Source organism: Paroedura picta, chromosome 5, assembly GCF_049243985.1.
Source record: "Paroedura picta isolate Pp20150507F chromosome 5, Ppicta_v3.0, whole genome shotgun sequence".
NCBI classification, from domain to species: Eukaryota; Metazoa; Chordata; class Lepidosauria; order Squamata; family Gekkonidae; genus Paroedura; species Paroedura picta.
Genome location: NC_135373.1, coordinates 42,915,000 through 42,931,757, shown reverse-complemented (window position 1 = coordinate 42,931,757; position 16,758 = coordinate 42,915,000). Strand labels below are relative to the sequence as shown.

Sequence of the window (16,758 nt, the reverse complement as noted above, 5' to 3'; positions counted from 1 at the left end):
GTGTTTTTTGCGAGAGGCTAGACTGCTCCTTTCTGAGAGGGGTCCTGGTCCAATGATCGAACATCTGCTTTGCAATCAGAAGTCCCTGGCATCTCCAGTTAAAACAGGATTAGGTATGCTGGTGATGTGAAAGACCTCCATATATGACCCTGAGAGCCATTGCCAGAGTAGACATTGCTGATTGGGATCGACTGAGGGTCTGATTCAGTATAAGGCAGCTTCATGTGTCCATGAGATGTTCTCTGTGTGCCTGGTTCTCAGTGTTTTGCAAACTCCTGAGCAACATTAGCAAAGAGGCCTGCTTAAGACATTTGGGGTGGGAAGGGAACAACTAATGAGGGGCACAGAGAACTGGGGTGTGCAGAATGAGCAAACGGGCTTTTGTTTGGCAGAGGCTGAGTGAGAATGGGAGGCACGGATGCTGGTGTTGCGTCTTGACGCTCCCCCTGGCTAAGAAATGGGGCACGACTATTGTCCAGGCCTGCCAGCTACAGGCACCAGCTGCAGTCCTCAATGTCGGTTTCAAAGGGAGCATGCACAGCTGTGTGTGCAGACAGAGAAAAAAAGGAGCATACAAAAAAGTGAAACCGCTCCTCAGCCAAGATGGAAGCCACCCTCCCTCTCAATTCAGTGGTGGGGGGAAAAGGAAGCTTTGTTGCTCAGCTTAGGAATTCTTGTAAAAAAAAAAAAAGAACCAAAACCCGCAACCCAAAACAAAGGAGGAGAACAAAGATTCATTAAAAACACCCAATTATTTCTGCCTGGCCAGCAACACAGCTCTAGATGAGCAGAGAGAGAGAGAGAGAGAGAGAAAGAGAGAGAGAGAGAGAGAGAGAGAAAGAGAAAGAAACAGCTGTGATCTCTCTATCCAAATCCCTCATCTCTCTTTTATATGCACCAACTCTCGCAGGATGCTGGAGAGGAGACGCAGCAGAATTGCAGCCAAGTCAGCCAAGGAGGCAAGCTTGCTTGTAACTGCAAAACTGGCACATCACTGCTCACGATCTCTGGAGATGACAACAGAGAGGGATGGTGATGCGGGTGGCATTTGTTGGGCTCCCGACACTGGCCAAGAGACTCCTGCCCCAACAATGCCACTGGTTTCATTCAAGCAAGGAGGCGGGGGGGGGGTCTCTAAAGCAGGGGTAGTCAACCTGTGGTCCTCCAGATGAGCCCATAGGAATTGTAGTCCATGGACATCTGGAGGGTCACAGGTTGACCCCTGTTCTAAAGGCACCCTATTGCCTTTCCCCTTTCCCTCCAATCCTGGATCCATTATGGGATGTTCAAAGGCCCAATGTCTGGATGTGAGGAGGAGTCTAGTAGTGCTGCCCTAAACAGAGTTATGCTCTTGTAAATCCCTTTTAAGTCAGTGAGGGCCTAACTCTGCCTAGGATTGCCCTATGAAGTGGTTAAGGGCACAATTGCAGAAAGGACTCTGTGACTGGAACAGATAATGCAAATGACAGCACTGGCTTCTGATTGCTTAATATGCATAATCTAGTCTGCTCGGGAGAAATGACTTTACAAAGTGCCCCAGTCAAATGTTGCTCAATTTCCCCCTTTCTACCATTCACCATCAGGAATTTCACATCCTTTCTACCTTCTCTCCATAAGGACTAGAAAGTTGCTGGGTTCCCCCTCCCCTGGATCCTATTGATTTATTTAAAATATATTTCTGCTTTGCCGTATCTCTTTAGACTCAGAGTGGGCTAATGAGGGAGCACTAAGAGGCAAGGACACAAAGCCCAATCAACGAAATTAAACAATCCCCCATCTGTCCAAACATTTCCAGACTTGGACCATTACTTTCCAAAAAGACCTTCCCTGACTTTCTCCTGGATTGAAGGAAGAAGGTAGGTGGAAAGGCAGGACCATCACTTAGGAAAGGTGTGCTTCCTTCTTGTCTGCAGGTGCCATGCGATTGCTTCCCAAGAGCATTTTCACCTTTACTAACTTTTAGGCCCCTCTATCACTCCTGTTGTTCTCCATTTATTTATTAGATTTATAGACTACCACTCTCGGCTCAGCTGGCTCGTGGCGGTTTACATAAAAATATAAAATCAACATAAAACCCAATACGATTGACGGTGGCAACAATCAGTAACCTAGGCCAATTTTGCACACATAGGATAATGCACTTTCAATGTGCTTTGGTAGCTGGATTTTCCTGTGCAGAACAGGAAAATCTACTTCTAAAGTGCATTGAAAAGTGCACTATCCAGAAGACCCTCGCCTCTTCTGCTGGCAATAGTTGTACCCTGATAGATGACCCCAGGTGATGTAACCTGAGGGGGAGTACAGATTGCAAAAGGAAGGGAGGGACCCGATCTTCCTACCTCAGTCTACCCTATGAAAGAAGTGACCAGATTTGTCCAGCAGAGAATGCATGCCAATCAGGCTTCAGGAAGAAAGACTACCACCCAAGGAAGACCCTTTATTATATGTTGGGTCACCTTTCAATTCCTGTTATGGGATATTTATCAAGCGAAGAATCACAGCTGGCATACTGCCCTTCAAATATTTATCTATCATACTTCTATATACTAAATAGACTGTTCTCTTGTTCTGCTACTCTTTGTCTTATGTGGACTGCAGGGATTGAGGCAGATGTGAAGAGTGGCAACTGTTTGGCTGCAATTTTCCTTCTTTCCCCCCTGCCAAAACTTAATAATGTTTAAAAACAGATTGAAAAGTCCCCTTTTCATTTTGCCTTTAAACCTGGAATACATTCAAGACCTCCCTCCATGACTATCACCCTGTCCGTTCTCTTGAACCGATAACTCAGCCAGAGAGGCGATTGGTGCATTTATTCTAATTGCAGAATGCTCTCGTTGGGAAAATATTTCATAGTTGACCCAGCAGGTGCATCCACAGGAGGTGTACGGACCTCCATTTAACCACAAAAGTACCAGGCTCCATCAAAGGCCTATCGGACATGTCTTTCAACCTGAACCCTTCGCCTTTTCCATTTCTACAGGTGGATGGAGAGGCAAGAGCAGATGGCTGGAGTATGCAAGAGGTTGCTGGTTTTATCACCAGCTCTTGGTGCATGCTGCGATTCAAAGGGCATCCAGAACAAAAAGGGCACTCAACTTCCATTAAAAAAATTACCACCACCAGAGCACATTTCTATCCCTCCAAGGGAATGAAAGGTAGAAGGGGATTTTTGTGGGGACAGACTTCAGTGACTTATATGGCTCCTTGCCTCCCTCCCACCATCACAATAAATTGTGTAATTTTGCCCAGCTACAGAATGTTAGGGATTTTTGGTTTCCAGTACACTTGACTCTGCTTATAGTATGGCCTGTGGGCACTCTGTCTCCCCATCCCCAAGTTGAAAGCGTGTGATAGTCCCAAGCAAGGTACAACTGTTATGCCCTGGGCCTGTGACAGCACCAGCTTGGTCCAAGGGCCAGGGGAAGGGGGAGGGAGGGACAACCCATCTCAGGCCACTGATGACTGGGAGAGAGCCAAGCACCTGTGATGGACTGGCACCCTTCTCTTTGTGCTGCCTCCTGGCTTTGCTTTTCCGTCCATGCTTCCCCCCTTTCCACCATTACCTTGGGCTCAAGGGGTTTCCACCCGTTGGCTTTGAGCTGGTGAAGTTCTGCAAACTTCATGCTGACGTCCTCGATGGAGAGCTGCAGGAGATCCCAGAATCCAGCCAGGTCCTGGAAGGTGGGCATGGGGAATGCATTGGGGTCCTGCCAAGGGGAGAAGAAAGGGAACAGGGTCAACCACTGCTGTCCAAGATCTCCCATCAGGGGTGCGGGCCAAAATGATCAAGACTGGGCTGACATCCAGGCACAGAATCCTGCCTGTGCTTAGGGAGGAAGAAAAGCTGGTATGGAAAGTGCCTGAAGGGATACAGCTCATCGTCTGCTTTGGGACCTCTGAAAGAGACAGTGCTGGAAAGGAATTTTCTCTCTCCTCTGCCTATGATACAGTCTGTGTTTTCTAATCTTTTGATTGCCTGTTTCTGAACTGAAGGTAGCAAAACAGTGGGATTAAAGGTGGGAGAGCCAGCTTGGTGTAGTGGTTAAGAGTGGTGGCCTCTAATCTGGAAAACTGGGTTTGATTTCCCACTTCTCCTCCACTTGCAGCCAGCTGGGTGACCTTGGGCCAATCACAATCCTGTTAGAACTGTTTTACCAGAACAGTTCTGTCAGAGCTCTCTCAGCCCCACCTACCTCGCAGAGTGTTTGTTGTGGGAAGAGAAAGGGAAAGTGGTTGTAAACCATTTTGAGACTCCTTTGGGAAGTGAAAAGAGGGGTATAAAATCCAACTCTTCTTCTTCAAGTATGTTGCATTGGTTTGAATGCTGGAGTAGGATCTGGGAGACACAGAATCAATCCCCCCTCAGCCATGGAAGCTCACATGATTATGTCACAAAGTAGTTCCAAAATAGCACAAGCACAACACACATATACCTCCCCTTCCAGCAAGATTGAACATTCAAAGGTACAAACCTTGTCAATTTCACAAAGGGAAACACAGCCCTGGTCAGTTTCAGGTTTGGCCAAAAACCCCCGGTAAGGTCGAATGCCAGGTGCAAAATCGGGGTTGGCATCCAGAAGTTAACGCGGCAAGAACATGCCGGCAAATAACAACTGCGGAAAAGTCCTTGGTAAGCGTGCTGCAGCCAGGCATGGAAAACAAGAGAATCAATCCCAGGCGCACGAATCAGAGATTCTCTGTAGATGTTCAGTATTCTTGGCACATTTACTAAAATATTTATATAAATTATATAAATATATAAATATTTATATATTTATCATCTCTTATTTATATTATTTTTACAGAGTGGTGACCCTAGGCATATATCATAGGAGGTAGTCTCCAAAAAGGATAAAATTTACATATATTGGTTGGAGCCATAATTTACAGTAAGTCACCACTCATGTTTGAATGATTTACATATTGGACTCTCCTTTTTAATCATGCTCATTCTGATATTTTTCAGTATCTATTTATCTTCCAGGATCCCATTCAACCTCTCAGCTACACTTTATAAAGTGTTTAATATAGATATTTTTATATAGAGTGTATTATCATAGTTCTGACCACTGAGGAAAGACCCAGTAGGGTCGAAACGCGTTTGGTCTTATGTGCTGTTAGTTCTGTATAGTTTTAATGTAGTTTTTATTCTGTTTTTAATTGTGCACTATAATAAATAATTAACAAGTTTTTCATTATTTTACTGTACAGCTCAACTTCTGAGTTCCTTTCCCAGAGACATGCCTAGTATGGGCTGAGAGACACGTTATGCAGTTCTATGCTTTGCAGGCAAAAGGAAGGAGGCAAAATCTAGGCATACAGCAAGATTTGCTCACCATGTTCTGCTGGCAGAGTCGGTAAAACTGCTGGACTTTCTGAGACATCAGGAGCTGGGCACTTCCCACTGCACTACGGATCTTCTCCAGGACTGTGAAGACATACAGAAGAATGACACATTTATTAAATAAATGCATGCCAGAGGCACCTTAGACAATCTCCAGTGGCCTTTCACGCCTGGAACGCTCGAAAGCTAAGGTCATGGTCCTGTATGTCCAGTGAGACATAAGTATGAGTTAAGATGACTAGGATCACTGGGTCCCTCCCCCCCATAACAGCATGCATGTATACTTTTACTGAAATTTATATACTAGTCTTCTTTCCTAAAAGAGCTCCGTGATTGCTTCTTAGTTTGAATGAAAAGTAAAGGCAGTGTTAAAACTGACTCCCCGTAAACAGCAATTGATCCCAGAATGGCAATTAAAAAAAAAAGGGCAGCATCAGCATCAAATGTGGTTAAAACATTGGGTTGGATCTACAACTGTCTCCTGTTAAATCCCCCTTTCCTTTTCTCATGGAAGAAGATTCTCTCGGAGGAACTTGTTTTCTATTGGAGTAAGGCAGCCGTATGATCAATCTTAATGGTATGGAATCACAGGTTCGAACCCTTTAATATTTATATTGTTCATGCCAGCTAATAACTACTGGTCTTGGACCAAACTAGACATCATATGGGGAAATTGCACTTTTGTTTCTACTATAGTATTTTAAAGTACTTCAGGTGCTGCCGATGTTTGTGCACTTAATGCTTGAATGCCCGCTTCTCAGAAGGAAGAGAAAAATCATTGCAGTTTATGGATAATTATTAGTTGCTGTTGTATTTAGAAGCTTCAAAGCAACCCAAATCACAAACTGATAAACTCATGCCAATGATCCAAGGCATCCTCTTCTCCCTGCTATGTTTCTTTTGAACATAGGGTTGCCAGGCAGTGCCTGGTAACTGATGGGAGGGTTGAGAATGGGGAAATGGAAGAGGGGCCACGAGGCCAGACTGTGGTGTTACATCACTTCCCAAAAAAATCTGGAAGAAACATAGGTTAGGAATTGCTGCAAACTCAATGGTTTTATCATAGAGTTCCAGATGATTACTAGAGTGACACTACGCCACTTCCAAATTTTTGCTGGAAGTGCTGCAGTGCAGCACACGATGCTGTCCAACTGCTGCTGAAAGTGGTGTGAGCAATGGGAGATGCTGAGAACTTATTTTATGTGGGGGAACTTTTTGCCCTCTGAAGTGGGACAATCCAATGCCTCATGCGTGTGGGAGCTTTTGGTGTTGCTCAGACCCTGGTCCCACCACATCCATCTTAGTTTTAAAAAGGGAAGATGGTAGCCCCAGAGAACCTCCTGACCCACAGAGCTCTGTTTAGACTTACTCTCTTCTGGCAGATCATAATCTTCAGCCTCCAGTTCCATCTGTTGGCACCAGCCTTCCATCTTCTCTACCTCTGCCTGCAAGAGCTTAATGAACCATTCGCCATCCCGGTGGCAAGGCGACGCTCGGCCAGAATCGGGCAAGCTGCGCGAACCTCTGTCCATCCAAGAGTCCTGACGTGGCACTTCCACGGTGTCATACTGCATCTGGTAGTCTTCCCGGTAGGCCCACTGGCCCTGCGTATGCACCGTCTTGTATACCGAGTACTGCCTGGTGGACTCTGGCTCGGAGGCATGCCGCTGGAAGGAGCGGCCAAACTGCAGGGCCTTATCTTCTGTGGCCACTGCCAGCCCAGCCAGGCCTTCCAGTTCTAAGTCAGCCTGCACCCCAGCTGTTACGCTGTTGGACCGTTTGAACCGAGCCCGCCTGTAACAGGGAGGAGAAGGGGTTAGAGACTTTCTGAGCAGCATTTGAAATAGGAGAACTGCGAGGAGGGAGGGAGCCAAGATAAAGGTCTCCCTCTGCCTTTGGTGGAGAAAGGATCTAATACAGAATATCTCCTTGGGAGGAACAGGAATGATAGGATCTAGCATGGTGGAACTTTGCCAAGTTCATCAGAGTTTGTTCACTCCACCAAAATGATGGGTGACTAGGCGAGCAGTGGCTAAAGATATTTATAACTAAATGTTAGAATTCACTGCCACAAGGTCCTACTTTAAATATCTGCTCACAGTCAGTTGGCTTCTACCAGGGCTGCCCTGACATTAACAGAACTCATTCTGTTTGGAGGCCAAACACACTGGCTGTAAACTGCGTCAGGCATTTTAATACCAAATGAATCTAAAAATGTAGCCAAGGCATGAATAAGTTAACTGGGAAAACTTAGGGTTCATTGGGAGTTGGCCATTCTTCTTCCAGAACTTCATTAGGTCAAGGAGCTAGTCCATAGTAACAGCTTCAAATTGCTAGTGATTTTTTTTTACTAACAGACAACCTGTCATGCCTACTTAGGGATTTAGTACTTATGTACACTATTATCTAGTTTAGTCTATCATAAATGGGCCACAGCAATGCTGTTCCCACATTCTGTTGTGTTCCCTATGAACAACAACAAGAAGAGCTGTTTCTTTGTATCCCACTTTATACTACCTGGAGTCTCAAAGTGGCTTATAATCACCTACCCTTCCTCTCCCAACAACAGATGAGGTAGGCGAGGCTGAGACTGCTCTGAGAGAACTATGATTGGCCCAAGGTCACCCAGCTAGGTGCCTATGGAGGAGTGGGGAATCAAACCCAGTCTTCCAGATCAGAGTCCACTGCTCTTAACCACTACACCAAGCTACTCCGTCTACACACCGCAAAGCCCTCGTGTTTGCTCGAGAATAACAACAGGACTTTCTCTTCAGACATGTGATGGGAGTTTGTATCTCTCTACCCGGGATGCACACAGGCTCTTTTCTGTTTATGAGCACAGCGTCTAGGGGAGAGGTGGTTGTTGTGTACCTCTCGCGCTGTTTTCATGTCCTCAGACTACCCCACAGACTTGGCATTTGGCTCTGTTGTAAAGATCACATGATGTATGCGGTCTCACAACCCAGCCAACTGAGGCTCCATGGGACGATTTGGAGAGCTACAGCTGCTTTCCCGCCCGCCCCGCTTGCTGAGGCCCCTAACGCAAAAGAGCTGGTGTGCATCTGGCAGGCAGTCAGCTCTTCCCAACAAACAGGAGGGCTTTGTAATGTGCAGATAGACCCTGAGGGAAATCCCTGATAGGACAGGTTTCACTTTCTCTTGGGATGCAATAGTATCTTGGGGAAATATGACATATATTTAAGGACCTTCGATAATCCTGACTTCATGTTTGCCTCTGTTTGTATTTTTACAAGGGGAATAAGGTTACAGTTTTAAGGCCAGTGGGTGGGGCTGGGCATTTTGGCAGTTTTATGATATCATTATACTGCTGTATTGCATCTTAAACAACAAATAAATCCAGTTCTGTGACATTTTACCACATACATTATACTGTTCTTTAAAAGTGGTGTAATCCGCCTTTGGTGAGACAGGCAGACTAGAAACGGAGTAAATACATACATTCGGTTTCATGCTGTATTAACCCTTTTCGGTGTTTAAACTGCATTATTAGTTCTTGTCACCAGGATTACCAAACGATCAATAGTGATGCTGCCCGTTTCTCCCTTTCTTTATTATGGTCACTAGGTATTTGGCGGGGCTCAAATGAGAGAGGCAAATGACAGAGGAACCAGCCAGGCAGCAGATACAAAGCCCCACTTAAAAAAAAATACATATTACCCAAATGAGACAGCCAACACCAGCGCAAAACTCATGAGAGAGGGAGAGAGAGAATTGTATCTCCACTGGAAAAAAAATGCCTCAGGCAATGTACTATAAAAGCGCCAAGGATAACTATCCTGCTGGGGTTAAGAAATGCTTTCCGTGCTTGTCGCAAACTAATCGACAGCTTAAATAGATGGTCTCGCCAGCTCTGGTCCTGCGGAGTCTCCTCAGTCAGGTTATCTGTTCTCCCGCTTCCCCTGGGGCAAGACAGTTCTTAAATAGCCTTGCAGCGGCTGTGGTACAAAGGGTAATTCATTGACGAATCTTATCTATCCATCTTTTACTTTGTCTACCCGGAAACCTTCTCAATTTCATTTGGTGTGCCCCCCCCCCCCCGCTCTGTTTTTTCCGTTGTGGAACAAGAAGGCCAAAATGGGACTTTAGTTTGTGCCAGGGCACAGCCCTGAATTTTATTTTACCACAAAAGAGCACAGCAGTGTCACCGAGCATGTGCAGAGTAGCCTGCAGCTTACCCGACACCCTCAGGAGACAGGGAAGCGGGGCATTTTGTGTCTGAGGTGGTGATTTCAGCTGTGCTTGAGCGGACGCACCTCTTTTTTTTTCAGAGACAAACCGCTAGGGGATAAAACTCAAAAACTGACAAACAAGCCAGTGAACGGGGGCTTCCTCGTGTTCTTTCGCTAAGATGTCTGCTCCCTCTTCCTCGCGCTGGTTGGCCTGTTTCTATGGCAACAGGCACTGGATGGATGCTGAAGGGCCAGAATGAGAGAGAGAGAGAGAGAGGGGGAGAGAGAGAGAATGTGCCAGCCAGCCCCTCATGAATGAAGAAATGGAATCACTAGACCAGGGGTAGTCAAACTGCGGCCCTCCAGATGTCCATGGACTACAATTCCCAGGAGCCCCTGCCAGCATTCGCTGGCAGGGGCTCTTGGGAATTGTAGTCCATGGACATCTGGAGGGCTGCAGTTTGACTACCCCTGCACTAGACAGTGGTCACCTTGCATGCTCCATGACAGAAGTGACCGTGCAGTGAACTGAATGGAAAGGCAAGCAGGCGGTGTTGCACCGGAGAATCTCAGAAAGCTCATAAGGCAAAAACTTCTTTGATATAACATGCGGAATCTGACCATGCTGGTAAGAGCATCTCAACTAGTCCCATGTTACTGTGATGCTCACAAGTGTTTCCCAGCCAACTCCCCCCACCACATCTGTCAATCAAAGGTGTTCTGCCTCTGCAACTGAGAGGTCCCCTGTGGCTATCATGGCTCATCGACAATGATGGACTGATGCCCCATAAATTTGATAGACCTGTTCTCCAGTTCTCTCTTCTAAATGTACCTAAGCCAGCGGCTGTCACCGAATCCTGTAATAGGGAGTTTCTAGCTGAAATCTGTTTTCGTTGGGTGGCCCTTAGTTCTTCTAGAGTCTCACACTACTCTGTGAACAGGACAAAATGTTACAAAGAATACAGACTGGCCACCGAAAATGGGAACCCTGTAAGGCATTTTCCTGCCCTGATAACCCCTATCTCAGATTCATTTTATTTGGTATCATGAAGGACTTTGTTTCCTCTATCACGGGTGGCTGCTGGTACAGGTGAGGAAAGACACAGCATAATGTATCTTTCTCTGCCCACACCAGCATAGACAGATGGTATGCTGTGGGGGACTATGTTCTGGGAAACCCAGGTTCGAACCCCCACTCTGCCATGGAAGCTTGCTGGGTGACCTTGGGCCAGTCACACTCTCGCAACCTAACCTACCTTTCAGGATTGTTGTAAGGATAACATGGAGGAGAACGATATAAGCTGCCCTGGTGTGAAAGGTGGTGTATAAGAGAAGCAAAATAAATAAATAAAAGGTGATAAGCCATGGACTATTTGGGGAACCTTGGGGCTACACAAGAGTTCCCCAGAGGCCAGGCAGTCTTTCCCAGAAGTCTGGAGGGCTGCTTACATCACTAGAGGTCATTGAAGCCAACTTCCCCTGTTGTTCTAAAGACCTAGACACTTTCTCCACAATGGAAATAGTAAATGATCGATTGATTGATTGGCTGGCTCCTGCATCTTACTTCTGCACCCACTTCTCTGTCACCACTTCTGGGAGTCCTCGAAGCCTGAAAAATATTTCAGGAGTTCTTCCATGGTCAAAAGGTTAGAAAAGGCTGATATTTATGCAGCTTGTGTTCTGCATGTGTGCTCAATGAGCAATGTGCATGCTCAGTTACTAAGAGAGCATACATATTGCCCTTTTCCCATTCTTGTGGTCCACAAACCACCTAAGTGCGAAGACTCCCCTTAACAATCACAGTGTGAAGGCCCCCTAACCATACTGCCCTTGGAATTGCCAGGCCTGTAGCACCAGTGTTAAATGAGCTTCTAGGATACACTGCTTCTGTATGGAGCTGCCTTATTATACAAAATTAGACCATTGGTTTGTCAAGGCCAGTCCTGTCCATTCGAACTGACAGCAGTTCTCCAGAGTCTTGGGGAGAGATCTTTCCCGTTACCTGCAACCTGATCCTTTTCACTGGAGATGCTGTGGATTGTACTGCATGCCAATCAGATATTGTGCCATTGACCCACAGTCCCTCCCCACCTCATCTGTCACCATACAGGCATCTGCGAAAGCCTGCTGCCTTCGAGCCTTTGCACTTTTATTTTATGAGCCGCTATGATAATGCAGCTGTTAGAAGCTGGCATCGCCGGGCCTCTCTGGCTTGGATTCTCTGACGAAAGTCTGTGGGGTGAATATTGATTTCAGGACCAGGCCTGCTGGCGGTGAGAATGAGCGCAAATGCTGGAGGTTGCTAAGGCTGAAGATCATGGAGGGACCCTGCTTGAAAGAGGATGTTCAACCCGTGGTACCTTTTATCTTCTTCCACTTGCACCCCGATAGAATGGAACTCCCGACGGTTCCTGCTTTCCGTGTCTGAATCGGAGATGGTTTCCACCTGTTTGGGAGTTGCAGGGAAGAAGAGAAAGGAAAAGGAGACCGGGAAGGTGGACAGGTCAATGGGATAATAAAGGAGAGGATCCAGAAGCGGAAGCGAGGAAGTTGGGTTGAGAAGCAGAAGGGGAAAACAAAGAGACAGGGGCAGATCGACAAAGAGAGATTGATTAGTAGAGGAAATTCAGAGAGAGAGAGAGGAGAGGGGGGGCAGTGGAAATATAAAAGTATCAGAATGAAAATAAATAAAAACGAAAGAAGGGAAAAGAGGATAAAAGATAGAAAGGAGTACAATAATAAGCAGAAGGGAGAATAAAAGAATGACAACGGACAGAGAAGAATGGACAGAAAAAGAAAAGAAAAAGAAAGGAAGAACAATTCAGAGAAATAGACGGACAGGCAAGTAGACAAAAATAATACCACCCACAAGAAAAATGGATAGATGTGGAGCAAAATTTAAAAAGCAACAGACGGATGGATAAATTGACCAAGAAATGTTGTTTAAGAAGAAGATAGAGAGATAAAGATTCATGGGTGGCAGGAATGGGTGTGGGAGAGAAAGAGAGAGAGAGAGAGAGAGAGAGAGAGAGAGAGAGAGAGAGAGAGAGTCAGTAGTTAGGCCAGAGCTGGGTGGAAGCGTCTTGCAAACCAGACGTGTGGATTTTAAATTCCAAGCACCAGATGCAAAAGAAATCCAGATAAACGGTAGGAGCGTAGAGCAGGGATCAAGCGCTGTGCAACCCTGGCCTTTCGTTTCATCCCTTCTTTCCCCAAGACGCCGAGTAAACTTCAAAGACCTCAGACTTATCGTCGAGCCAGACGTGGTGGAAGAGTGGAGAAAGCACAGCCCCAAATCCACGAGGGAGCCTTCATAGAGGAACAGGGCTCCTCTGGCCTAAATGGCGAAGCCCACAGCTAACGTTTGACTTGCGTCACTCAAGATCTGCACCAACTCTCTCCCTTTCTCTCTCTTTTCAGATCCTGTGCCATGAACACTGGCAACAAAACAGATTACACACCTCAACCGATTTTTAAAAATTTTCTTGCATTGATGTGCTCTAGCTGCCGGCTGCTTTATTTTTTAGCCCCTATTTAGTTGTTGGATGGGTGGTCAACAAGTAGCCGTGGCCACAGAATGAAGACAAATGAGGACCCTCAAGAGACACAGCTCTGGTTCCTGCTGCTAGTGTGGGGAGGGGTTTTCCTCCAGTGAAAGGGACCATGCCTAGCGCATGATGCTCTTCCAAGTGCCTTTGCATCAGGGAAGCAATCTTGCATTGGGGTAGGCTAGCATTGCCAATCTCCAGCTGAAGTCTGGAGACCTATTACAACTAATCTCCAGACCAGTTTCCTTGGAGAAAATGGCTGTTTTGGAGGGTAATCTCTATGGCATTGTATCCTGCTAAGGTCCTTCCTCTCCCCAAACCTTGCCTTTCCTGGGCTCTGCCTCACTACATCTCTAGATATTTCCCAAGTCAGACCTGGCAGCCGTAGAGAAAGCACCTCTCCTAGCAGATACAACCCATATCCTGGCATATGGACTTGATTCGGCTAAGGAAATTAGGCTGAGCAAGTTGCCAATTAAAAGCACAGAAGCAGGGACTTCTGTCAACAAAATGTGTAAGATTTTATCTCAATGCCCGACTTATAGCCCTTCCACGGGTATCTGACTGAAACAGGAAGCTGGACTACATGATTTGAGCCATCAGGGCTACTCTCCATTTATGTTCTGTTGATTACAATAGGGGAGAGGGGGAGGGAAAGGTGTTTCAGGACCCCTTTGTGTCGTGGAAAGTGGAGTTTAAAAAAACAGCTCTTCTTCTTCCAACTGCCTTGGCTGTGAATCCAACCATCCAATCAGGCAGCATGTAAGCTCGGGGGAACGGGAAGGATAAAGAGGGCCTTTTGAACTCCTCCAATGGCATGCAAAATATCAGTCTCCTCTGTGAAACATGAGGCCTGCGCACTGCGTCTTTGCAGAGTGGTGGCCAAGGCTTAATTGATTCATTTTGCGTCAGCTTCGAGTGATTCGTTAAGAGCCAGCGCTCTCAAGTCTCCAATTTTTTGACCTTGTCAAACAAGCAACCACAAACCATGAAGTCGGATCAGACACTTCCTTCTCACCAGCCTGCCCCCTTGGCTGAACCGCATGGATACACTCGCCTGAACTGCACTTAGCCTCTCTCCGGAACACCTGGGCTGATTCTAACTGACAAGGGACAGGCCTGCTAATGAAGTGTAATTTAATGGCGAGCACAGGAAATGCAAATTTATGAGCCTAATAAAAATTAAAACGAGCAACTAGAGAGAAGCGACAGAACGTGTAGGAGCTGGGTCCTGGCCTTGAACCTGACTTCCCCGTGATCTTTGCTGTGGTCATGAAGAGCTGGAATCGTTACATGAAGCAGCTTGTGACCAAATGGGATTTTTCATTTCTGGGTAGAGAAGAAGAGCTGTTTTTTGTAGCCTGCATTTTATTACCTGAAGGAGTCTCAAAGCAACTTATGATAGCCTACCCTCCATTTCCCCACTACAGACACCCTGTGAGATAGGTGAGGCTGAGAGAGCTCAGAGAGAACTGTGACAGGCCCAAGGTCACCTAGTAGGCTGCATATGGGGGAGTAGGGATTCAAATCCAGTTCTCCAGATTAGAGGCACCGCTCTTAACCACTGCAGCATGCTGGCTCTCTTTTTGATACAACTCTATAACCCTAGAGATGGCCTGGATTGACCTTTTCAGACATTATCCTGTTACAGCTTTGAGCTAAATGCCGAGAAAAATATCCCTGTCCAATATACCCTGGTATAACGTCCTTGGAGGAAAAAGCCAGTCTAGTCAGTTTTTCTCTATGCTCAGGAGGACAAGACCATTGAAAACAAATGAAGGCATGATCTATGTTGCTCCTTTCTTTGGTTTCCCTTGGGAAGAACTATCATTGGATGTCCAAGTAGCAACAAGAACTTCTGATCCTGTGATGTTATCTACTGCTCCTTTGCTAGCAAGAGATTACAGAATCAGATGAATGGGAACAAGGGGGTTGGAAGGTCTACCTCTAGAGCAGGGGCGAAAGGAACTTAAATTTCAAATTAGTATTGTCTCCCTAGGAGATGGAAGCAGAAGATGTGAAGTATAACTTTGGTCACTTTCCTACTCTATACAGATGCAATGCCTCCTGCTTTGTCTTGGCATCGCAGAAGAAATGGACAGGGGACCACTTGCTGCTGTCACACAGGAACGTTTACATCAGTTCCTGTAAAAACTGGAAGTGACACGTGGATTCTCTAGCATTTAATAAAGTCTCTATGGTAAATCCATAGAGGTTTTATAAGAACAAGAGGGTATTTTTGTACCCCTCTTTTTACTACCCAAAGGAATCTCAAGCGGCTTACAATCACTGTCCCTTCCTCTCCCCACAACAGACACCCTGGGAGGTAGGTGAAGCTGAGAGAGCTCTGAGAGAACTGTGACTGGTCCAAAATCACCCAGCTGGCTGCATGTGGAGTAGTGGAGAATCAAACCCGGTTGTCCAGATTGGAGGCCGCTGCTCTTAACCACTACACCAGTGGTCCCCAACCTGCGGGCCGCGGCCCGGCGCCGGGCCGCAAAGGCCATGGCGCCGGGCCGCGGCTCCCTCTCCCCGCCCCCCCCCCCCCGCAGTAAAAAATTTCCCAGGCCGCAACCTTGCGGCCCGGGAAGCTACTTACTGCGGGGAGGGCGGGGAGAGGGAATCAGCGCAGGTGCGGCCCGATCCACGGGTGCGGCCCGCGGGCGCGGCCCGATTCGCGGGCGCGGCTCGCGGGCGCGGCCCGATTCGCGGGCGCGGCCGGGCGCGGCTCGCGGGCGCGGCCCGATCCGCGGGTGCGGCCCGCGGGCGCGGCCGGGCGCGGCCAGATCCGCGGGCGCGGCCGGGCGCGGCTCGTGGGCGTGGCCCGCACGGTCCCTGCGGGCGCGGCCCAATGCCCTGCCGGTCCCCAGCCTAATAAAGGTTGGGGACCACTGCACTACACTAATCAATGTTTTTTACTGGAAGGGGGATCAGCTCAACATCACAATGCTGGTATGCCAAGTCCACTACCTAATTTCTTGAAAGGGTTTTTGGTAACTCTGTACCAGCTTCTACCAGCTTGCTTTCACTCCTGCTTCATAGTAAGGGCCATCCTGAGATGTTCGGGATCTAGTAAAACAAAGTGATACCCTTCTTCCCAGTGATGAAGAATGGTCCACTGAGATGTCCTTCCATTTGAAACACCATAGGGCTCTTCAGACGGCATATTTGAAGAACTTGATATGGCTGGTCTATGAGTCGCCGAGAAAGCCTCTTGTGGCGCAGAGTGTTAAGGCAGCAGTCATGCTGTCTGAAGCTGTCTGCCCATGAGGCTGGGAGTTAGATTCCAGCAGCCGGCTCAAGGTTGACTCAGCCTTCCATCCTTCCGAGGTCGGTAAAATGAGTACCCAGCTTGCTGGGGGGTAAACAGTAATGACTGGGGAAGGCACTGGCAAACCACCCCTTATTGAGTCTGCCAAGAAAAAGGTAGAGGGCGTCACCCCAAGGGTCAGACATGACTTGGTGCTTGCACAGGGGATACCTTTACCTTTACCTATGAGTCGCCGAGTTCACCCACAACAGCACCTGTGCATGCTGAGCACATTGTGGGGAGTGTGTGCTTCCTGTATGTGTGTGTTCCCAGTTTGTGCAGACATCGCATCTGGAAAGTGCTACGGTGTGTGTACAGCCAATGGACAAACATGGGCTCCCTCTCTGTGACTGAGAACAATCCTTT

General features: G+C 47.3%; 1 protein-coding gene across 7 annotated transcripts in view; it reads right to left on the bottom strand.

Moving 5' to 3' along the window:
* The window catches only part of DLGAP3 (DLG associated protein 3), a 243,927-nt gene that overhangs the window by 13,518 nt on the left and 213,651 nt on the right, over window positions 1–16,758 (bottom strand). For all 7 annotated transcript variants that reach the window (XR_013231011.1, XR_013231010.1, XM_077337514.1 and 4 more), the window contains 4 exons: window positions 11,895–11,980; window positions 6,714–7,138; window positions 5,337–5,428; window positions 3,564–3,707 (listed from right to left, as the gene is read on the bottom strand). Coding sequence is in view for 5 of the 7 variants with exons in the window: in XM_077337514.1 (XP_077193629.1) it covers window positions 3,564–3,707; window positions 5,337–5,428; window positions 6,714–7,138; window positions 11,895–11,980 (747 nt within the window). In the remaining 2 variants the exon portion in view is untranslated. The remainder of the gene's footprint in view (window positions 1–3,563; window positions 3,708–5,336; window positions 5,429–6,713; window positions 7,139–11,894; window positions 11,981–16,758) is intronic.